Below are 24,505 nucleotides of genomic sequence, written 5' to 3' on the forward strand. Positions count from 1 at the left end.
GTGAAAAAGGTCTTTTTTTTTTTTTTAAACCGTGAGAAACCAAGAAAGCCACATGTACACGTTAGACACTCCATCTGATGCAAGAACATGTTTAGTTTGTTGAATCGGGGTGGAAAATACTTGACTAATTGTACTTTGCAACATCGTAAGTACTAGGTAAGAAAATGTTTACTCCGGTATGATTCAAATTGAACACGTATGCTCACATCTTAAGGTGATGATACACGGGGCAACTTTTTGGGCAATGTTGCCGAGCAATGTTGCTGGCAGCGGGCAACTAGGTGAGAGACAGGGCAACTTTTCAGGGCAACTAACAATGGGCAACAACAGTTAGCAACGGCAGTTTACAGTTAGCTAAAAAAAAAAAAAAAAAAATCGATGTCTCAATTTTTGCTGTGACCATTTAATCAAGCTGTCTGTTGTTTTTTAGAGCTTTGGTGAGGTAAATTCCTCCATATAGAATATTAAAATAACTTACCGGCGTAAAAACAGATGAGGAGTCTCTCCATCTCTTCACTCCACTGACACTGAGCGGCCGCCATATTTGTTTGAAATTTCTGATCCGAACCTCACAGGAGGTCACATGACTCGATACTCGCGTTCTGATTGGCTCATCTCAAAAAGTTGCCAGAGATTATCAAAACCATTCAGAAAGAAACAATGTTGCCCAATCTCAATAGAAAAGAGTCAAAACGCAATTGCCCAGCAACATTGCTCAGCAACATTGCCCAAAAAGTTGCCCCGTGTATCATCACCATTACAAGTACATTTTCAAAACAATAATATACTTTATCATTCCTTTGACCTTCATCGTACTTGTTACAAAAAATGAGACATCGTGAGATTCTTTTCTTTTGTTTCTTCGTAAGGTGCTGCCTTTTGCTGCAGTTAGCGATCCATATAAGATGAGATGTTTTATTTGCCTCTTACATAAAAATTACATATCAGCCTTAAAAAATTTGTCTTCAAATCTAAAGTAGTATGCAGCTGTATGTCAACTTTAAGTTTGGTAAAGTAGCTAGATTTGTAATTGAGCTAATTAAATTAGCTAGTTACGTTTTGCCAATAAGATAGCTAGTTCGTGCAAGTGTTGTAAATTTGACAGGTTTTGTGAATTGGCTCAATTGTATCAGCTGCCTAGTTCGATGTTCAAAATTAGCTAGCTATTTAGATTTGTAAATTAGCTAGCTATATTTGCTAGCTACTTTTTTTAAATTAAGTTATTAAAATTAGCTAGAGTTGTAAATTAGCTAGTTATGTTTGCTAGCTAGTCACGTTTTTAAAATGTAATGCTGTTGTAAAATGTAATAAAAAAATGTAATGCTGTTTTTAAATTAGCTAGCTAGTTAGATTTGTAAATTAGCTAGTTACGTTTTTAAATTAAAAAGTTATTAAATTAGCTAGCTACTTAGATTTGTAAATTAGCTAGTTAGATTTGCTCGCTAGTTACCTTTATAAAGCAAGTTATTAAATTAGCTAGCTAGTTAGATTTGTAAATTAGCTAGCTATATTTGCTATCTGGGGGCGGCATGGTGGTGTAGTGGTTAGGACTGTTGCCTCACAGCAAGAAGGTCCTGGGTTTGAGTCCAGTGGCCGATGAGGGCCTTTGTGTGGAGTTTGCATGTTTCCTCCGGGTGTTCCAGTTTCCCCCACAGTCCAAAAGACATGCAGGTTAGGCTAATTGGTGGCTCTAAATTGACCGTAGGTGTGAGTAGTTGTTTGTCTCCATGTGTCAGCCCTGTGATGACCTGGCGACTTGTCCAGGGTGTACCTCGCCTCTCACCCATAGTCAGCTGGGATAGGCTCCAGCTTGCCTGCGACCCTGTAGAACAGGATAAAGCAGCTACAGATAATGGATGGATGGATATTTGCTATCTGGTTACTTTTATAAAGCAAGTTATTAAAATTAGCTAGTTATATTTGCTAGCTAGTTACTTTTTTAATTAAAAAGTTATTAAATTAGCTAGCTAGATAGATTTGTATATTAGCTAGATTGTTTTTATTGCTAATGTACCGGAGTATTCATTCCAAAAGCATTATTAAATATTACCTATCCAGCACGCCAAATTCCAGGTTTGTCTGAATTAGCAGAATATTTTACTAAAGACTGATTGCTTACAGAACTGGGTACGGTAGTAATACAGGGTCTGGCTGAATGAACCTGTGGTCATTTCTTTTCATCAGTTAAAAATATTAACTTTTTACTCTTGAACACTTGAGTATGCTTATATGTAGATACTATTTGGCTTTCACTCAAGCACACATTTGCCTCCACACTTGTAATTTTAATTCAGGTTAACTTTAATACAACTTCTCTGCAGGGGCGTCAGAAGCATTTTTAATGTGGGGGGGACACACTGGTGGGGGGTCCTCCGCCAGAAAATTTGTAATTAATTAGATGCCATTTCCTGCATTCTGGTGTATTTTTAACAGGTTGTTAAACACCTAATTTTACCTACAAAAGTCACTTAATTCAATGACTATTTTAGAGACTCAACAATAAGTCCTCATTCAACTAGTCCATATATTCATCAGCCTGTTTTTAAACCCACCGCTACACCTAAGATAATGAGATGAATGTGACACAATTTATCACCAACAATGACTTTATGGGTGCATTTTACTTTTTATTTTGTGTTTTCTATTTAGTTTTAGATGTAACACAACACGCCACTGCGCCAAGCAATAGTGACACTCAACTGTATGTTTAAAAATAAGAATATTCATAATCTCACACAATGACCAGGCATGACATGGCATCATGCAAACTTCATAACACAAAATCACACTGTGTCAAGCAACGGTGACACATAAAAAATAACTTCACACAATAAACAGGTGCAATTTTGTTCACCACCAACAGTGACTTTAGTGGGTGCATTTTACTTTTTTCCGATTTAGTGATGCTCATAACAAAAATGGCATGGCATCATGCAGTCTTCATAACACAAAATCACACTGGGTCAAGCAATGACACATAAAAGAGAACTTCACACAATGAACAAGTGCAGTTTTGTCAACCTACATGCAATGGTGGTACTACAGTAGCATTTACAGATTAGTATAACAAATAGATTTATAGATATAACGCCTTATATTGGTGCCACCACAACTTCTACCACTTCATAACTTTTATCCCCCTTTCCTTCACAATCCACCTGGAATAACATCCATCTCTCTCCATCGCTTTCCTTTCTACTCTTCCTTCCCCATACACTGATTTCCCATCTTACTTTCCAGAAAACTGCCAAAGACCAGACAAAACAAGGAATCAATAAATATCATCAGAGCAGACTTGACCTCATTCTTGGCATTACAGTAAGGCAGGCCTACTGGGTTTGAATTAAATGATAGCTAAGGTTAAGCTAGCTGATACATCTAACATTGACTAGACATTTCCATTGGGACAAAAAAAAAAAAAAAAACCCTGTCCTGTGGGGAATTTTGACTGACTTTCCGCTTCTTTGTAAAGAATGTCCTTATGTCCATTGTGTCTGGGGAGGAGCAAATACTGCAAACAATTCATCATCAACCAAGAATACCCCATTTCATTGTTTAGTTGAATATTAATTTAACGTGTCCTAGGGTTAATTTTGAGGGCACATAACAAAAGAATAAGGTTTTAGCAAAAGCTAGACATTGTGAGGTTGCAATGGGGCTGACGTCACCTCCTCCACTTTCCAGCAGCTGCACCAACATTTCTGTGCTCGCGCTGAGATTCGCTTCACTCGCGCGCGGTGAGCTGTTGTCGGGAACGCCCGGAAAACCCGGAGTGGATTTTCAGTGGTATGTGTATTCTCTTAGCGATCAAGTGGAATGGATTCTTTCACGAAGCAATAGAAACGGCGCTGGGTGAACTCATATTTTATGTTAAAACGAAGAATTATGAAATGTGAGGGGGACATGTCCCCATCACATTCAATGGTGGTGACGCCCATGCTTCTCTGTACTTCTTCCACCATCGTGTCCAGCACAGTATAGCACTGCTCCAACAAAACCTGGCCACTGTGATGAGCTGAATCAGGCAGATTAAAGCAGGGAAATCACCAAACAATGCTGGACTCTGCAAATAGCCACAGTTTATGCTTTAAACTCCAGGGATTTATATCTGACTCAGCCCGTTCACTGTTATAGACCCTGAGATGTTTAGCAGTGATAGCAGGTTTCGTGCCAACAAGCTGAAAAGGGCGAGAGTGTAGACTGCTACATTACCCAGGCCACTACACTCACAGGCACTCACCCTGTCCACATGACAAATTATTGATGCAACAATGTTGGAGTATTAATATAGGCCAACCAGCAAGGAACGACAGGAAACGTGTCAATGGCAGGAAAACTGGGAACAGTCTGAGAAAAGAAAGGAGTCTGGATTTCTGACCACACAACATGGAGTTTCTCTGAGGATCAGTGAAGACTCCAGGGAGACTCACTCCTCCTAAAACCCTGAAGGGACATCTCTACAGTTATAAAATAGGCACCTTATAGTACAGACAAGCTTTCACTTGTCTGTCTGTACTATAAGGTGCCTAACCTTACTATATGGCGCTGAAGCTTGGAATACCACCCACAAGAAGAGAAGCACTTGGCGGCTTTTCATACTAGGTGCCTTTGCAGAATTTTTGGTGTGTCCTGGAGAGGCGACATCTCAAACGCAGAGATCTTTGAAAGAACTGGTCAGGCTCCCCTAATTAATATCCTGCGACAGAAACGGCCATCATGGCTCGGCCACGTCGTACGCATGCCTCTAACGGGCTTACCGCGCCACTTGCTCCATTGCTTACCATCAGGACGGCGGCGTCCAGGCAGGCAACGCATGTGATGGAGCGATGCGGTCTCAAAAGACTTACAGGAGTCGGGTACCTTGTTTGAGGAGGCAGTGGTGGCAGCGCAGGACAGGAAGCAATGGCAATCCTTTGTGTTGGCGCTATGTGGGCACGGCCTACTGCAGCAGCAAGTAAGTATAGTACAAAGGATTGAATCGCATTTGCAGTTATGTCATACATGTCCTGCATGTTAATAGCAGAAATGCTATGTGCTCCATTGCTGTGTAATGGAAATGTGCTGATTCAGTACTGCTTATCCATTAGAACACAACACCCATCCTCAGAGCACATCACCCTCACAGCTGTGGTGCTTCAAATAACCAGACTACAGAAGCTTCCAGAGAGTCGGCTTGGTTAATGACTGGATGTCAGTATCGGATCATTCTTCAGAGATTTGATAACTAGTGCTGTCAAAAATGTCGCGTTATTAACGCGTTGACTTGACTCAATTTTAACGGCAATAATTTTTTTATCGCGAGATTAACGCTCTGTGACATGATGTAGGTTTTTCATAAGCTTTTGAAACTGCCAGGAACTTGCAACAGAGACAAACGATAGCAGCTAGACTGTAATGCCCCGCACAGCCAGAGTCCTCTGTCCTCCTCCCAAAGAACCAGCGTGGGCAGGGCGTGCTAGTAGAGATGGGATTTACGGCTCTTTGATGGGATCCGCATCTTTGTGATCCGTTCTTTGAAAAGAGCCGTTCAAAAGACTGGCTCATTTGGCTCTTTTTAAATATTTATTCAGTTTTAAGAAGACAGCATCTAAAGAAGCCAGATCCCTCTGAACTGTAAACTCAATGCTATCCCAGAAATCCTTCCTGTAATATGCAAATTTGGCTGCCTCTGATTGGACAGCGTGACGCATCAACAGGCAGAAAAAATGTAAAAGTACAAAATGTGTTAAGTGAGCTGAAACAGTAAAGATCAGATTCAATGCAATATTTATCAACGAACAACTTAAAGTTAATATAATAGTGTACTTTATATTATAATCAAGCATGTCAAGCCTACCGTCACTGTGTAACCTGTCTCTCTGATTAGAGTTGTAGACTAACTCAAGCAGTACATCACTTCACTCATGGTTCTTTTGCTAGCCCCGGTGTTCGGCTTAGGTTTCACTTTGCAGTGGCTGTGTCAAGACGTGTTATGCTTTGCAATACAAAGCAAGCCCATTCACGTTTTTACGCTGATAAGAGAATTACAATGGTTTTTCATGTGACAAAAATGTGCGATTAAATTGCGATTAATCGCGAGTTAACTATGACAGTCGCGACATTAATCGCGATTAAATATTTTAATCGCTTGACAGCACTATTGATAACGTATCAATATGGGATTAAAAATATACAGTACATAGGATTACTACGTGCAATGTAACAGGAAGTAAGGTGGGCTTATATCAATTCTCTAAGCTTCATTATTATATGGACTAGAGACATGAACAGCTTAGAAAGCTTACATTCAAGCTGAGTGAGAAAGCTCATATTTGACTTCCAGCCACTGATTTCAAAAAGTTAACACAAAACTGACAGTAGTAACGTTATTAAAATGAGAATGAGCCGAATCATTTAATGTCATCGAACCACATAGTGCTACAGAATTATGGCAAAAATGTAATGAGTTGTGATATGAAACACTGATTTATTGTGTTCGCAAAACTCAAGTTGGCCTTCAAATATTTTAAGTAACTACAAACATTACACAACAACAAGCTGGGCTACAACATTTTAGAGTTGTCACATATACACTTGCCACATTCAAATACACATATTATTCCTAAGAAAGTGGACGGTGAGCGTATAGTATGAAATGACGTGTTGGTATAGTCAGTATTTTGCTACGGAGTTCACAGGCCTCTGCTGCTAAAGCTTTGCTGGATAATAAGATATTAAATATCCCAAGAGACACCACAAGAGCAACACCAGATTGGGAAAACACTCACACTCAGCATGTTGTGGACAAGGACATGCGTAGACTCAAAATGCAAGGTAGGTAGGTAGGGGTGTGTGTGTGTGTGTGTGTGTGTGTGTGTGTGTGTGTGTGTGTGAGAGAGAGAGTGAGAGAATTTGTATCTATGTGGAAAGCAAACACTACCACAAGGAAAGGAACTGTGTTACATCAATGCAATTTGCTTTCGTACATCCAGCACGATTCGATCGTGTATTGCTCACACCCGCACAGGATCGAACGCAGGTTGCTCAGGTAGTGAGGCAGCGACATTTAGCAGTGCACTATTCTACTGCAGATGCTTTAATTTACTGCGAATGCTAACATCATTGCAAGATGTTATACTATAATTGATTAATGTATTGATTTATTGATTTTATAATGTAAAATCACATTAATACTGTGAATTGATCACACTCACACTACATAACTGAACCTTGTAATTACAAACTTGTACATGTTCAAATTTAAATTTAGTATGAGCAATGAAATCACATTTTGATGAGAAATGTAAAATTTTTAGGTAAACTATACGAACAGTATAGCTAGACTCCTGCATGTCCGTTTCAACTATGAGACTCAGTCAGTCAGTGCGTGACTGACGGTGGGTGGGGGAGCGAGGGCCGTGACTGACGGTGGGTGGGGGAGCGAGGGCCGTGACTGACGGTGGGTGGGGGAGCGAGGGCCGTGACTGACGGTGGGTGGGGGAGCGAGGGCCGTGACTGACGGTGGGTGGGGGAGCGAGGGCCGTGACTGACGGGGGGTGGGGGAGCGAGGGCCGTGACTGACGGGGGGTGGGGGAGCGAGGGCCGTGACTGACGGGGGGTGGGGGAGCGAGGGCCGTGACTGACGGGGGGGTGGGGGAGCGAGGGCCGTGACTGACGGGGGGTGGGGGAGCGAGGGCCGTGACTGACGGGGGGTGGGGGAGCGAGGGCCGTGACTGACGGGGGGTGGGGGAGCGAGGGCCGTGACTGACGGGGGGTGGGGGAGCGAGGGCGTGACTGACGGGGAGTGAGGGAGCGACTGACTGTGAGGGAGCGAGGGCGTGACTGACTGTGAGGGAGCGAGGGCGTCACAGTGAGGGAGTGACTGATGGGGTGTGACTGACGGGCAGGGAGGGCGTGACTGACTGAGTGAGTGAGGGCGTGACTGACTGACGGTGAGTGAGGGAGTGAAAGCGTGACCGACTGAGTGACAGGGACTGACAGTGAGTGAGGACGTGAGTGAGTGTGTGACAGTGAGTGACAGAGGGACTGACAGTGAGGGAGTGAAAATGTCTCTTCTAGGCTGGCCAGCCAGATGCGCTGCCAAAAAAATTTAAAAAAGTGCCAAAACTGAGGTTAATAAGGCATGCATATATATATATATATATATATATGTATGTGTGTGTGTGTGTGTGTGTGTGTGTGTGTGTGTGTGTAATTGGGCATGTACTGTTTGTTGTTACTCACAAGGCACAGCATAGTGATAGAGGCTGTTTCTGATGGTCTGCTGAAGATCGTGGTCTGGTGAGGACTTCTGAAAGCGCATACTTAGGTAATGCCGCAAGTCCTTATTGAGTTTACTTCCTAAACACACACACACACACACACACACACAGTATATTAATAAGTGGCCTCTGAAAATTACCTCTTCAACCCTACGTGTAAGTATAATACATATGTCCAGCAAATCCAAATGCATTCCAAGTCTAATTTCAGTATAATTTGTCCAGGCTACACCATCAGTATTAGAATGTAGTTGTGACAGACACTCGCCAAATCATAGGCTTCTGTTGCTGTAGTTATTACTGTATTTGGTTATGTTTGAAATCAAAGCAGTTAATCTAAAACGCAATGACTAAAAAATGAAATTAAAACATGAAGCAAAGTTAATATGCTACACAAGGTTTCAGATGGACAATGTTGTGTGCTACTGCTAACATTATGACTGTAAAATATAAAAGGAAACAGAATGTTAGACTTCAGGAAGGAAGCGGAAACGTTTTTTTAGCTTGTCACAAACATGCAAAAAATGATGTTTAAGCAGATGTTGATGGACCAGAATTTCAGTCAAATATTACATTCTCCTCAGATTTTCATTAGAACATGAACCGAAAGTGGGAAAACTGAAATCACTCAGCTGCTAGAGACAAGGCTTCATTTTTCACCCAAAAAAACCCAAAGTCAGTGTATCCCAGGAAGCAAAGAATAATTATGATGAGGCAGGCAAGTGTGTGTGAAGTGACACAGTGGCTAGAATAGCTAGCTAACAATCTGTTAACCGAACTGCTGATGGAGAGAGAGTGCGGTCTCAGATCTGCTACCGGTTATGTCTTTCATGGGTAGACTAGTAATGACTATTCATATTATAGCAGGATGTGTGGCTTAGTGTAAATAAAAATTAAATAAAATGAAAAATTATACTTTAGCCAATGTTTGATTAGACAGTATATAATTGTATAGACTGTCGATCAAAAGTTTGGACATGCTAAACTGAAGTGTTAAATGTCCAAACAGAAACTGATTTCTGTATCAAAAATAATATTTATTAACTTAAAATTTTACTGCTTCTGAAAAAAAGTAGTGTTATTTTGTGAACTTTACAATAAGCGTCCTGAATGAAGCGCCCTCCTGGTTGAGCGTCTGCAAAGCTTCATCAGGAATACTGATCTGAATTTTAACACCTTTCTTGGTCCCTGCATAATTCCATTATTTAATATTTCAGTGGTAAATCTTTTTCTAAAATAGTAGAAAACAGGAAATATGAAAGAAACTTTTGCACGCAGGTGTGGCCAAACTTTTAAATGGCAATCTAAAAAAAATTATATGCATAAAAATAAATATGCCCTGTGATGACCTGGCGACTTGTCCAGGGTGTACCCCGCCTTTCGCCCGTAGTCAGCTGGGATAGGCTCCAGCTTGCCTGCGACCCTGTAGAACAGGATAAAGCAGCTAGAGATAAAATATTATGAGAGAGAGTGTCACACAAAGACATGAAGTTTATCTTGGACTGGTGAAAATATTCTACCAAATCGCAGTGACGTACTTCTGGTTAACATGAGATGCACACGCGCGCCGTCATGAGTCAGTACAACGTTGGACGCCGTGGAGTTCAGAGCTATCTTGTGGTCTTCCTTCCAGAGCTGTGGTTTTTTTGGATTAAATTCGGTTTTATACAGGTAATTGATATTTATGGATACATTATATTCCTTTTCTTATAGTTTCTATGATTTTTTCTTTTAGAAATGTACGACTTCTTTATGTTTTGGGAGTTGTTTTATTAATGTTAGTCACATGGACTCGTATAACTTCACGAGAACTTTCATACCTCGGTGTAAAGCTTAACGAGGAAATTTAGGGAAGTAAGTGATAGTTCCCTTAAAAGATTCACTAAGAAGGGAAAGTAAGTGATAGTTTCCCTACAGTCTAAATTTGTAATACTGTTATTCTACTTAAAAGTCGACAATGTCATTAAAATTGGTAATAAAAAAAAAAGAGAAGTGTTAGTTTCCCTACAAATGATCCACAGTCGTATGAATTTTGGGAAACACTACGTTCATAATCTTCGATCTAGCTTTGCTTCAAAGAATATTCAATGAGTGGCGTACAACTCTGCTGTATGGATGCTCCAAATGAAATTTCGTTGTTCTTTTTTGAGACAATGACAAATATTCAGAATCTGAATCAGACTTGTGAATTCCTATTCACACTATATAGGCCCTGTCCACATGGCAACAGATTCAGGTGAATCTGATAAAATTTATCATCATTTCGGCCTGGCGTCCACACGGCACCGGCGTTTTGGGTGCCCCAAAATGATATTTTTTGAGAACGGGTTCCAGAGTGGAAAAATCTGGCAACGGCGCCGTTGCGAAGTCGTCTGGATGAGTAGAACGGATTTGTTTACGATGACGTCACAATCACATGACTAGAACAAGCAGCACTCTCGCGCGCATCATTCGTAACAGCAACAATGGATAAGAATCTTTATTATTGGATAAGAATCTTTTGAAATTGTTTACACATTAACCTGACTGACCTGCCAGACAGACAATTTCCACCTGCTTTGATGAACAGAAAGTACAGCCTTCCACACAAAGCAACAGTTACCTGACTATAATGGAGGCAGAGGGGAAAAGGGTCAGAGGACCCTTCAACAGACTGTTTTGTATGAACCACTGCATTGCATTCACTTTTGTATACAGCTTTTCTTTTAAATAAACAAGTAACTGAACCATTTCTTGAATTTCTTTTTTTATTGCATAAGACTGCTTTTCAAAATGTTCACACACAATATAAAAAGTTACATAAATTATACAAAAATGCTTTTCAAAATGTTCACACACAATAAGAAAATTAAGTTATATAAAACTATGCACACTAATAAAACTAATTTGTACACACAGAAGGCACGATTTCCTCGCGTAGTCGCAGCCATCTTCTTCTTGTTGTTGTGTGCTTGTTCCTGCGAGTGCTTCACGCCGGGTAGAAGGGGTTTATGCGCATGCGTCCTACTTCTTCTATTGTTCTGGTGTCTCCGATGGGACCGTCTTACAGCGCACGTAGAGGTGTGGCATGTGTATTGCATCGTTTTCAGCAAGCGTTGTGTTGCCATATGTACCTGATATTTTACTGATCCATTGCCCATGTGGACGCGATATTTTTTTTACCCGCTAAAAAAAAAAAAAAAAAAAAAAATCTCATTGCCGTGTGGATGTAGTCTGAATATTTACTACTTGTTCAGATTCTGAATATGTATGACCCAGGAACCTCAACTGAAACCACATCCTCAGAAGATTTGAAAACTTCTATATCTGCCATGTTTTCAGAGATGAAAACTGATCTGAAACAACATGTAGAACAGTTTGTTGCGACTGCCATCGAAAACTACGCTTATAATGAAGATTTCTGGAGTGATGAAGAGGAGGAATCTGACGGGAATATCTCTAACGCAGCTCTTGCTGGTGACTTAGAAAAATTTCTCTCTCAAGATAAAGATCAACAGAAAGAGAAAAATGCTGCCTCAAGCGAGTTCCAGGACCTCACCCAGGAGTTTGCCCCAAGTGAGAAAACAAGCCCACCAATTGATGACGATCTGGTGAAGATCATAGATGGTCTCATCAGTGACAAACTACCCAAAGCAAAACTCAACGAGCTTACTGACAAATATGCCAGACCAGAAAATTGTAAGCTCTTACTGGCTCCTAAGATGAACAAGACTGTGTGGACTCAGCTTAAAGACAACACCAAGAAAGCAGATACTGGAATGCAGAGATGTCAACGGATGTTTTTGACTGCAGCTTATGCTATCCTTGATGCCTCGAAAACAGCATCCGGAGAAATGAAAACCAAACTAGTCCATGCTTTGGTGCTTATCCTGTCTGGCAATAGAGAAATCAATCTGAAGAGAAGAGAGCTGCTAAAGCCAGATCTCAATGCCCAATACAATGCTTTATGCAATGCCTCAACTCCTATTACAACAGAGTTGTTTGGTGATGACGTGGGGAAAGAAATTGATGCAGTGACCAAAGCAAACAAGTTGGGGAAAAAAGCTTATACCCCCTAGGAAGAGTTGTGGTTCACACTTTCAGCCCTATGGCCAGGGAAGGTCTTCAGATCACTTTGGCTCAGCGAGGAGTCGTTATGGCGGCCGAGGATTCAACAGGCCTTTTTTAGGGGAAAGATACGCCGACCGCAGGAGGACATCAGCGAAGTCCGCATCCGACAACAAGAGCACTCAGAATTAACTCCTCCACAACAGGTCAGCTATAATAACTTGATAAATATACTACTCGGGTCACAACAGCCTTTTATAGCTGGGCAAATAAGCCATTATTTGAAGGAACAGAGGAAGATCACTACAGATCCTTACATTTTGCAATGTGTAAGCAACTGTCCCATTGAATTTGACTATGATCCCTCCTGTATCTAAAATGTCACTAACTATGAGCATAAATTCTCCCCAGCTCAACAAGAGGCCATTGACAATGAAATGGAGACATTTTTGAACAAGCATAATTTGAGCCTGCAGTCCCAGAACCAGAAGTAGTTATTTCACCCATATTTGTTACCCCCCAAAAAAGAACCAGGAACGTTCAGGGTTATATTCAACCTTCAATCTCTGAATGACGCGGTTACCTACCACAAGTTTAAAATGGATACTGTTGAATCAGCTATTAAATTAATGAAACAAGTATGCTACAGGTCATCTATAGATTTACGCGATGCTCATTATTCAGTCCCCATTGAGCCCCAGTTTAGGAAGTACCTCAAGTTTGTCTGGAGGGGTAGATTGTTCCAATATACGACACTGCCCATGGGTTTATCCAGCAGCCCTCGAATATTTACCAAGATTTTGAAACCGGTATTTGCCACCTTGCGATCCCAGTTTGGACACTCGTGTCGGGGATATATCGATGATTCATTTTATACTGCAGATACACTTGCTCTATGTCAAGAAGCCACCTTGCATGCGGCCCAGTTCTTCACTAAGCTTGGTTTTGTTGTACAACCCCGATTCCAAAAAAGTTGGGACAAAGTACAAATTGTAAATAAAAAAGGAATGCAATAATTTACAAATCTGAAAAATTGATATTGTATTCACAATAGAACATAGACAACATATCAAATGTCGAAAGTGAGACATTTTTAAATTTCATGCCAAATATTGGCTCATTTGAAATTTCATGACAGCAACACATCTCAAAAAAGTTGGGACAGGGGCAATAAGAGGCTGGAAAAGTTAAAGGTACAAAAAAGGAACAGCTGGAGGACCAAATTGCAACTCATTAGGTCAATTGGCAATAGGTCATTAACATGACTGGGTATAAAAAGAGCATCTTGGAGTGGCAGCGGCTCTCAGAAGTAAAGACGGGAAGAGGATCACCAATCCCCCTAATTCTGCGCCGACAAATAGTGGAGCAATATCAGAAAGGAGTTCGACAGTGTAAAATTGCAGAGAGTTTGAACATATCATCTACAGTGCATATCATCATCAAAAGATTCAGAGAATCTGGAAGAATCTCTGTGCGTAAGGGTCAAGGCCGGAAAACCATACTGGGTGCCCGTGATCTTCGGGCCCTTAGACGGCACTGCATCACATACAGGCATGCTTCTGTATTGGAAATCACAAAATGGGCTCAGGAATATTTCCAGAGAACATTATCTGTGAACACAATTCACCGTGCCATCCGCCGTTGCCAGCTAAAACTCTATAGTTCAAAGAAGAAGCCGTATCTAAACATGATCCAGAAGCGCAGACGTCTTCTCTGGGCCAAGGCTCATTTAAAATGGACTGTGGCAAAGTGGAAAACTGTTCTGTGGTCAGATGAATCAAAATTTGAAGTTCTTTATGGAAATCAGGGACGCCGTGTCATTCGGACTAAAGAGGAGAAGGACGACCCAAATTGTCATCAGCGCTCAGTTCAGAAGCCTGCATCTCTGATGGTATGGGGTTGCATTAGTGCGTGTGGCATGGGCAGCTTACACATCTGGAAAGACACCATCAATGCTGAAAGGTATATCCAGGTTCTAGAGCAACATATGCTCCCATCCAGACGACGTCTGTTTCAGGGAAGACCTTGCATTTTCCAACATGACAATGCCAAACCACATACTGCATCAATTACAGCATCATGGCTGCGTAGAAGAAGGGTCCGGGTACTGAACTGGCCAGCCTGCAGTCCAGATCTTTCACCCATAGAAAACATTTGGCGCATCATAAAACGGAAGATACGACAAAAAAGACCTAAGACAGTTGAGCAACTAGAATCCTACATTAGACAAGAATGGGTTAACATTCCTATCCCTAAACTTGAGCAACTTGTCTCCTCAGTCCCCAGACGTTTACAGACTGTTGTAAAGAGAAAAGGGGATGTCTCACAGTGGTAAACATGGCCTTGTCCCAACTTTGAGATGTGTTGTTGTCATGAAATTTAAAAATCACCTAGTTTTTCCTCTTTAAATGATACATTTTCTCAGTTTAAACATTTGATGTCATCTATGTTCTATTCTGAATAAAATATGGAATTTTGAAACTTCCACATCATTGCATTCCGTTTTTATTTGTACTTTGTCACAACTTTTTTGGAATTGGGGTTGTACATCCCACCAAGTCTGTTTTTCATCCCTGTCAGTCTTTGGAGTTTCTGGGATTCGTTTTGGATTCTGCCTATATGAGAGTCACTATTCCAGAGAGAAAAGCATCCAAAATTGAGAGTTTGTGCCAGAATTTTCTGCGGGACAAACTTTTCACCATTCGCGAGGTAGCTTCGCTTATTGGAACTCTTGTCTCCACATTCCCTGGGGTTGAGTTGGGACCGCTACATTATAGATCCTTAGAGCGAAATAAAGACATTGCCCTACGTAGAGCTTTGGGCAGTTTTGATGAATGCATGTCCTTATCGAAAGAAAGTCGAGTAGAGTTGAACTGGTGGATATGCTCCATCCCTCACAGTTCTCGAATCATTGACCATGGGGTGCCGGAGGTTGTCCTTAACACAGATGCCTCTGGAAGAGGATGGGGTGCTACTTCGGGCAGTTGTTCTACTCAGGGTTTGTGGTCGCCTGAGGAGGCTTCTGACCATATCAATGTTTTAGAATTATTGGCTGTCAAATTGGGCTTAAGAGCTCTTCTTGATCAAACTCGAAATCAACACATCTGTATCACTTCAGACAATACCACGACAGTGACCTACATTAATGCCATGGGAGGTTGTAGGGCTCCAGCTTGTGACACCATTGCAAAAGATATTTGGTCATGGGCGGTAGAACGTGAGAACTGGCTGTCCGCAGCGCATGGAAATACCGCTGCAGATCATTTATCACGCCAGTTGAACCCTGAGGTGGAATGGGAACGGAGTCCTAATATATTCAGAAAGCTTACGCACTGTTTTGGTGTTCCTGATATTGACTTGTTTGCAAGTAGACTGAACCACAAGGTTAAGTCCTATGCGTCATGGAAGCCTGACCCGCACTCAACATATATAGATGCTTTCTCGTTAAATTGGGGAGAATTTGCTAATGCCTATGCTTTTCCCCCGTTTTGTCTAATTGGCAGGTGCCTACAGAAGGTCACCCTAGAGCAAGCCACCTTGATCATTGTTGTCCCAATGTGGAAAACGCAAGCATGGTTCACCACTTTACTAAGTCTGTTGATCGATCATCCTCGAGTTGTCCGAGTGACCAAGGGAATCCTCTCAAATCCACTGCACGGCAAGATCCATCCACTGAGTCCCAAACTCCATCTTCTGGTATGCAGAATATCAGGAAGGAGTTCTCTAAGCACAACATACCTTCAGAAATTATCGAGGTCCTCCTATGTGCCTGGCAAGACGGAACGCAGAAGCAATAACACGTCTACCTGCACAAATGGACCCAGTTTTGTTTACAAAGGAAAGTGGATTCCATGCAGCCCACTGTGAATGATGTGCTCGAGTTTCTCCACGATTTGTACAAGAAGGGCTTAGCCTATTCCACTATGAACACAGGGCGTTCAGCTTTATCTAATTATTTAATGGGCACACCCTTATCTGGGTTAGATAAGCTGTTAGATAACCCTAACCCTAACCCTAGTTTTTCACCAAAAAACCCCTATGGAGAAAAAATCCAGGACCGTGACGTCGCCCGGTAGGACGCAGCCGGGGCCCCACCCTGGAGCCAGGCCCGGGGTTGGGGCTCGTATGCGAGCGCTTGGTGGTCGGGCCTTTGCCCATGGGGCCCGGCCGGGCTCAGCCCGAAGAGGCGACGTGGGCCCGACCTCCTGTGGGTTCACCACCCACAGAGGTAGCAGTAGGGGTTTGGTGCAGTGTGGATTGGGTGGCAGTCGAAGGCAGGGGCCTCGACGACCTGACCCCCGGACACAGCGGCTGGCTGTTGGGACATGGAATGTCACTTCGCTGGGGGGGAAGGAGCCTGAGCTTGTGCGGGAGGTTGAGAGGTACCGGCTAGAGATAGTCGGGCTCACCTCCACGCACAGCTTGGGCTCTGGAACCCAGCTCCTCGAGAGGGGCTGGACTTTCCACTTCTCTGGAGTCGCCCATGGTGAGCGGCGGCGGGCTGGTGTGGGCTTCCTTATAGCTCCCCAGCTCAGCCGCCATGTGTTGGAGTTTACCCCAGTGAACGAGAGGGTCGCCTCTCTGCGCCTTCGGATTGGGGAGAGGGCTCTTGCTGTTGTTTGTGCCTACGGGCCAAATAGCAGTATAGAGTATCCGGCCTTCTTGGAGTCCCTGGGAGAGGTACTGAGGGGTGCTCAGACTGGGGACTCCATTGTGCTACTGGGGGACTTCAATGCTCACGTGGGCGATGACAGTGACACCTGGAGGGGCGTGGTTGGGAGGAACGGCCTCCCCGATCTGAACCCGAGTGGTGTTTTGTTATTGGACTTCTGTGCTAGTCACAGTTTGTCCATAACGAACACCATGTTCGAGCATAGGGGTGTCCATAAGTGCACGTGGCACCAGGACACCTTAGGTCGGAGGTCGATGATCGACTTTGTAGTCGTGTCATCTGATCTCCGACCCTATGTCTTGGACACTCGGGTGAAGAGAGGGGCTGAGTTGTCAACTGATCACCACCTGGTGGTGAGTTGGATCCGCTGGCGGAGGAGGAAGCTGGACAGACCTGGCAGGCCCAAACGTATGGTGAGGGTCTGCTGGGAACGTCTGGCCGAGCACTCTGTTGGGGAGGTCTTTAACTCCCACCTCCGGGAGAGCTTTTCCCAGCTTCCGAGGGAGGCGGGGGACATTGAGTCTGAGTGGACCATGTTCTCTACCTCCATTGTGGACGCAGCTGTTCGGAGCTGTGGCCGCAAGGTCTCCGGTGCCTGTCGTGGCGGCAATCCCCGAACCCGGTGGTGGACACCGGAAGTAAGGGATGCCGTCAAGCTGAAGAAGGAGTCCTATCGGGCCATGTTGACCTCCGGGACTCCTGAGGCAGCCGACGGGTATCGGCAGGCCAGGCGTGCTGCAGCTCGGGCAGTTGCGGAGGCAAAAACTCGGAACTGGGAGGAGTTCGGGGAGGCCATGGAGGAGGACTATCGGTCGGCCTCGAAGAAATTCTGGCAAACCGTCCGGCGCCTCAGGAGGGGGAAGCAGTACTCTGCCAACACTGTTTACAGTGCGGGTGGGGAGCTGTTGACCTCGACTGGGGACATTGTCGGGCGGTGGAAGGAATGCTTTGAGGATCTCCTCAATCCCACCGTCATGTCTTCCACTGAGGAGACTGAGGCTGATGACTCAGAGGTGGACTCGTCCATTACCCAAGCCGAAGTCACTGAGGTGGTTTGCAAGCTCCTCGGTGGCAAGGCACCGGGGGTGGATGAGATCCGCCCTGAGTATCTCAAGTCTCTGGATGTTGTGGGGCTGTCTTGGTTGACACGCCTCTGCAACATCGCGTGGCGGTCGGGGACAGTGCCTCTGGAGTGGCAGACTGGGGTGGTGGTCCCTCTTTTTAAGAAAGGGGACCGGAGAGTGTGCTCCAATTATAGGGGAATCACACTTCTCAGCCTCCCAGGGAAAGTTTACTCCAGGGTACTGGAGAGGAGAATTCGACCGATAGTCGAACCTCGGATCCAGGAGGAACAATGCGGTTTTCGTCCTGGTCGCGGAACACTGGACCAGCTCTATACCCTTCATAGGGTGCTCGAGGGTTCATGGGAGTTTGCCCAACCAGTCCACATGTGCTTTGTGGATCTGGAGAAGGCATTCGACCGTGTCCCCCGTGGTATTCTGTGGGGGGTGCTTCGGGAGTATGGGGTTCGGGGCTCTTTGCTAAGGGCTGTCCGGTCCCTGTACGAACGGAGCAGGAGTCTGGTTCGCATTGCCGGCAGTAAGTCAGACCTGTTCCCAGTGCATGTTGGACTCCGTCAGGGCTGCCCTTTGTCACCGGTTCTGTTCATAATTTTTATGGACAGAATTTCTAGGCGCAGCCAGGGGCCGGAAGGAATCCTGTTTGGGAACCACAGGATTTCATCTCTGCTTTTTGCGGATGATGTTGTCCTGTTGGCTTCTTCAAACCAGGACCTTCAGCATGCACTGGGGCGGTTTGCAGTCGAGTGTGAAGCGGCTGGGATGAGAATCAGCACCTCCAAGTCCGAGGCCATGGTTCTCGACCGGAAAAGGGTGGCTTGCCCTCTCCAGGTTGGTGGAGAAGTCCTGCCTCAAGTGGAGGAGTTTAAGTATCTCGGGATCTTGTTCACGAGTGAGGGAAGGATGGAGCGTGAGATCGACAGGCGGATCGGTGCAGCCTCCGCAGTGATGCGGTCGCTTTACCGGTCCGTCGTGGTGAAGAAGGAGCTGAGCCAAAAGGCGAAGCTCTCAATTTACCGGTCGATCTACGTTCCGACTCTCACCTATGGTCATGAGCTTTGGGTAATGACAGAAAGAACAAGATCGCGGATACAAGCGGCTGAAATGAGTTTCCTTCGCAGGGTGGCTGGGCGCTCCCTTAGAGATAGGGTGAGAAGCACAGTCACTCGGGAGGAGCTCGGAGTAGAGCCGCTGCTCCTCCACATCGAGAGGAACCAGCTAAGGTGGCTCGGGCATCTTTTTCGGATGCCTCCTGGACGCCTCCCTGGGGAGGTGTTCCAGGCATGTCCCCCCGGGAGGAGGCCCCGGGGAAGACCCAGGACACGCTGGAGGGACTATGTCTCTCGGCTGGCCTGGGAACGCCTCGGTGTTCTTCCCGAGGAGCTGGCCGAGGTGTCTGGGGAAAGGGAAGTTTGGGCTTCCATGCTTAGACTGCTGCCTCCGCGACCCGGTCCTGGATAAGCGGAAGAAGACGAGACGAGAGACGAGACCCTTATCTGGAACTCGTTATACTGTGGCCAATCATCCATTTATTGTTCATTATTTCAGGGGTGTTTTCAATTGTCGAAAACCTTTACCCAGGTACTCTGAAACATGGGATGTTGACGTTGTGTTAGATTATATGAAGTTATTATACCCTTTGGACAAGCTTTCATTAAAAGAACTTACGTTAAAGTCAGTGGGCCTTCTTGCCCTTACCTCAGGACAGAGATGTCAAACTTTAGTTCATTTGGATATTGAATGCATGAAGAAAACACAATTATTTATTCCAACTAACAGAGCACATGAAGCAGAGTAGACCAGGAAATACGTTTGATTCCTTCTACGTAATAAAATACCAGGAACAGGAATTGTGCGTTTATACGACACTAGAACATTATCTTCAGCGAACTGTGTTACATCGTCAGCCTGGACACACAAAACTGTTGCTTTCGTATGTTAAGCCCTTTTCACCAGTTGGAACCAGCACAGTAGGTCGATGGATTAAAACACTTATTGACTTAAGTGGCATAAACACTGCTAACTTTAAGGCGCACAGCACTCGTTCTGCTAGCGTAAGTAAAGCTAGTCAAACGGTTCCAGTAGATACTATTTTGAAACATGTAGGCTGGTCTGCAGAGTCAACGTTCCGCAAATTCTATGACAAACCCAGGGGTGATAGCGTTCCGGCGCCGCGCCGGATTTCCGGCGTACCGTGGCTGGGGAAAAAAAAAAAATCTAGTTCGCCCATTGTCCTGTGTCATTCTGAGATGCGCAGATAGACAGTAAAGGGAATTCAGAATTCCCTTTACTGTCTATCTGCGCATCTCAGAATGACAGGACAATGGGCGAACTAGATTTTTTTTTTTTCCCCAGCCACGGTACGCCGGAAATCCGGCGCGGCGCCAGAACGCTATCACCCCTGCAAACCTGTTGTAACGAATGGTGCTTTCCAAATGCTGTCCTGGAATAAAAAATATGTGCCCAAATCCAGGGACACATGTCTGCCCGGGGGCATTTTGAGTTATTGACAGATTCAGAAAGTACAGTTTCTAAGCTTTCCAATGATGCCTTCCATGTGGAGATCTGACAATATTTGAAGAATGTGTGGCCTTTTAAAAGTGTATACCTCTTAATACAGAAAAGGGAGAAAATCGCCCTCAAAGTTTTCCATCTCAGCTACTCTGGGTGCAGGGCGGGCACATAATGGTGCTCATTTGCATGAGATTAAGGAAAGCCCTACCCCCTACGAGCTAGCACGATACTACTTTCATGTAAACAAAGATCACCACGTCAATTTTCCTTCCATGCAAAGTATGCCCAACACAATTATGAAGTACAAAAATAAGTCCTAAAGTATACTTTAACGTTTTGTGGTTGAAAAATTACTCACACCGTAAGAAAGATAGCACGATGATGACACAACTAACAACGCTAGTTTCATGTAAAGCCTTGGTCACAACCAGCCGTACAGTACGTGCTCCTACGGCCGGTCTACATGCAAAAAACGCAAGAAACGCACGGAGGGCGCATGAAACGCACGAGAGCGCGCGTGTGATGTGCTGATTTTCGAGCCGCAGAGGTTCTTTGTCATGTCAAACAAACTCTGCGGGCGCTTACGTTTATTTCAGGTTGCAAGACAAACTTACAGCCAACGCACGTCTTTCTCCATGAACAAAAAAAAAAAAGCAGCGATTTGGGAAACGCCAAAATTTTGTACGTCCGGTTGTGACCTAGGCTTAACCAACCCACAACACTCTCCGTTACATGCAAAAATAACCACACAGCCTTAGATTAATAAACTTACCCCATCAGAAAGAGAAACGGCGCCTTGCACACACCAATGCCTCCGATGGAATGTAATCCTAGCTTCCTTTTGGTTGGGTTTTTTTGCTAGAAATGGTTATCTCCGATGTAAAAAACCATGTGTCTGTTTGCTTCGCGGTGTTTCAGCTCCTCTGCGCTCTGTTTAGTAACTCATTCCATAGTGAAATTACATGCCTGTATGCAGTTAAGTAGCCACGCGCTCAGCCCGTATCATACAGCTGATTCGCAAAAAAAACCAAAACAAATGACTTAAATCATCATGTGAATGGCCCATATGGTAATTTACCCACACCCCCCAGCAGGCTTCAGTCCTGACAAAAACGAGACAATTTGCAACAAAAAATGTATGCTTTTCCAACAAAACAATCTATTATCTGAAATACTGATTACATTCTTCAAGATCTCAACTTGCACATGATGGAAAAAAACAAAAATCACAAATTTCGAAAAAAAAAAATGCTTCTTTTGCGATTATCTCGAATTCGTTTCGGCCGACATGTGTCCCTGGATTTGGTGAGGCGTCACAAATCGTTTTCTTGCAAGGATGGTTGTGTCCATAATTGTGCTTTAAAATCTCATGTTAACCGGAAGGACGTCACTGCGATTTGGTAGAATTGAAAATTAAACGAGACTTACCTGTAAGTTTGATGATAATTCTACCAAATCCGCAGTGGGACTGAGTGCCCTCCCTTAATTCACCCAACCCTATTTATTCCTAACTATTATGTCCACAACCTTTGAAGTCTGACTCACGGCGGCACACGTGTGCATCTCATGTTAACCCTCAGTACCACTGCGGATTTGACAGAATTATCATCGAACTTCAACTTACAACTAAGTCTCGTTTAATTTTCAATTCTATTTTATATTTTTTTCGCAGTCCAAATCCTGCGCTCTGATTGGCTGGTGAGCAGGTCCGTATCCTACGGTACGGACCCCGGTTACGGACCTCAGGCGACTCACTCGTTCACAACAACAAACATAGTGGCAATTTTTGTCAACATTTATCTTTTTTATAAGATTTATTTCTAAGATTATCAAAAATCTTATAAATTTTTACCAGCATTTCTCAGGAGAATAGCATTAATTTTACAGCATGGATAGCGATAACGACAGCGTTCACAGCAAAAGTGAGTTTTACTACCCTGAGGAAGAAAAAATAAAAGAGAACATTTCAGGAGAAAGCTAAAAACTTGTAATTTGCTAACACCGAGCAAAAACATGGCTGAATCCTGATTGACTCCTATTTGTATAAACAGGGGACTACATAGGCAGCAAAATGTAGTTTTTTTCCTGCCATGGAAGTGCACTTGTATACCGAGGAGGAAGCCATTTGCATTACAGCCATGAATGAGGATTCAAAATGGCGGCTCACCTCGGTTTTCCCTTTTGGGCGCTCTCGTTTTCTGTTAGAATTTGGTAAAGAAAAAAATTAATATATTATTGACCAGCTTATGGTCGGTCCGTATGGTGAAATACTGTGACCTCGGCCTTGAATACGGACCTCGGCCCAGAGGGCCTCGCTCAGTACTTTCAAGACCTCGGTCACGGTATTTCACCATACGGACCTCCCAGCTGGTAAAGAACACACATGTATATATACAGTACTGGTCAAAAGTTTGGAAACACCTTCAAATTCGATGTTATTTTTTTCCTACATTGTACAATACTGAACTCATCAAAAATATGAAATAACGTATGTTCCATATGTTATTATATGGTAAACAAAAAAGTGTTTAAAAAAAACAACTTTTCATCTTTTAGATTCTTCAAAGTCGTCACTATTTACCTTGATAACAGCTTTGCACACTATCATTATCTGAACCAGCTTCATGAGGTAGTCACCTGGAATGCTTCTCAATTAACAGGTGCGTGTTGTCAAAAATGGAATTTCTTGCCTTCTTAAATGCATTTGATACCATCAACCAGTAAAGAGTAAATAATAAAAACACAGTAAATAGCCTTGTTCAACAACTGTAGTAATCCATATTATGTCAAGAACCACTCAACTAAGTAAAGAGAAATAACAGTCAGTCATTACTTTAAGACACGAAGTCTCATCTCATCTCATTATCTGTAGCCGCTTTATCCTGTCTTACAGGGTCGCAGGCAAGCTGGAGCCTATCCCAGCTGACTACGGGCGAAAGGCGGGGTGCACCCTGGACAAGTCGCCAGGTCATCACAGGGCTGACACATAGACACAGACAACCATTCACACTCACATTCACATCTACGGTCAATTTAGAGTCACCAGTTAACCTAACCTGCATGTCTTTGGACTGTGGGGGAAACCGGAGCACCCGGAGGAAACCCACGCGGACACGGGGAGAACATGCAAACTCCACACAGAAAGGCCCTCGCCGGCCATGGGGCTCGAACCCAGACCTTCTTGCTGTGAGGCGACAGCGCTAACCACTACACCACCGTGCCGCCCTAAGACACGAAGTGTCTTAGTTAATTAAAATAAAGAAAAAAACATCGAATTTGAAGGTGTTTCCAAACTTTTGACTGGTACTGTATTTATCTCTACACACACACAAAGAAATCCACAAGTTAATCAAAAGAGAGTTTTAATTTTGAACCGGATCGCATGTCCACTCAGCAGGAAAACACTTGGAGTGACGTCATCAGTCTGAAATATCGGGAAATAGGTCACTTAGATCCGTGATGCGTTTCAGATGAAAAATACAGGAGTTTTTCAACACGAGAAGATAAACTTCATCTCTTGAAGCCAACACGTGATTTTCTTTTTATTATACAGACACATTCACAAACAAAAAGTACCCAAATTTATTGAAACAATTCATGGATATCCTCATGAGTAAGGATGTTGAAAAATAGGTCATGGTTGTAGTTCTCCATGTCCCGGATGTAGTTTGTATAAAAAAATAAATAAATAAAAAAATACAGGTGGCGTATTTCCCAGTAAAACACTTGTGTGTCTGTCTCTCTCTGTCTCTTATATATGAGTGATTCCACGCTTATGGGTACTGAAATGGGGACATGAACTTATTTTTAAAAATTCACCTAAAACCATTTCTTTTTTTACCATCAGGTCACAAAACATGTAATCTTTAATGAATGATATGTTAAAAGATAACTTTAATTTTCTGAGATGTAATAAAAACATATTTATATGC

At 43.6% G+C, this 24,505-nt stretch overlaps 1 protein-coding gene across 16 annotated transcripts in view; it reads right to left on the reverse strand.

Moving 5' to 3' along the window:
• The window catches only part of LOC132892991 (membrane-associated guanylate kinase, WW and PDZ domain-containing protein 1-like), a 371,376-nt gene that overhangs the window by 247,284 nt on the left and 99,587 nt on the right, over window positions 1-24,505 (reverse strand). For all 16 annotated transcript variants that reach the window (XR_009655496.1, XM_060931644.1, XM_060931640.1 and 13 more), the window contains exon 2: window positions 8,224-8,340. Coding sequence is in view for 15 of the 16 variants with exons in the window: in XM_060931644.1 (XP_060787627.1) it covers window positions 8,224-8,340 (117 nt within the window). In the remaining variant the exon portion in view is untranslated. The remainder of the gene's footprint in view (window positions 1-8,223; window positions 8,341-24,505) is intronic.

Source organism: Neoarius graeffei, chromosome 10 (assembly GCF_027579695.1).
Source record: "Neoarius graeffei isolate fNeoGra1 chromosome 10, fNeoGra1.pri, whole genome shotgun sequence".
Taxonomy (NCBI): Eukaryota; Metazoa; Chordata; class Actinopteri; order Siluriformes; family Ariidae; genus Neoarius; species Neoarius graeffei.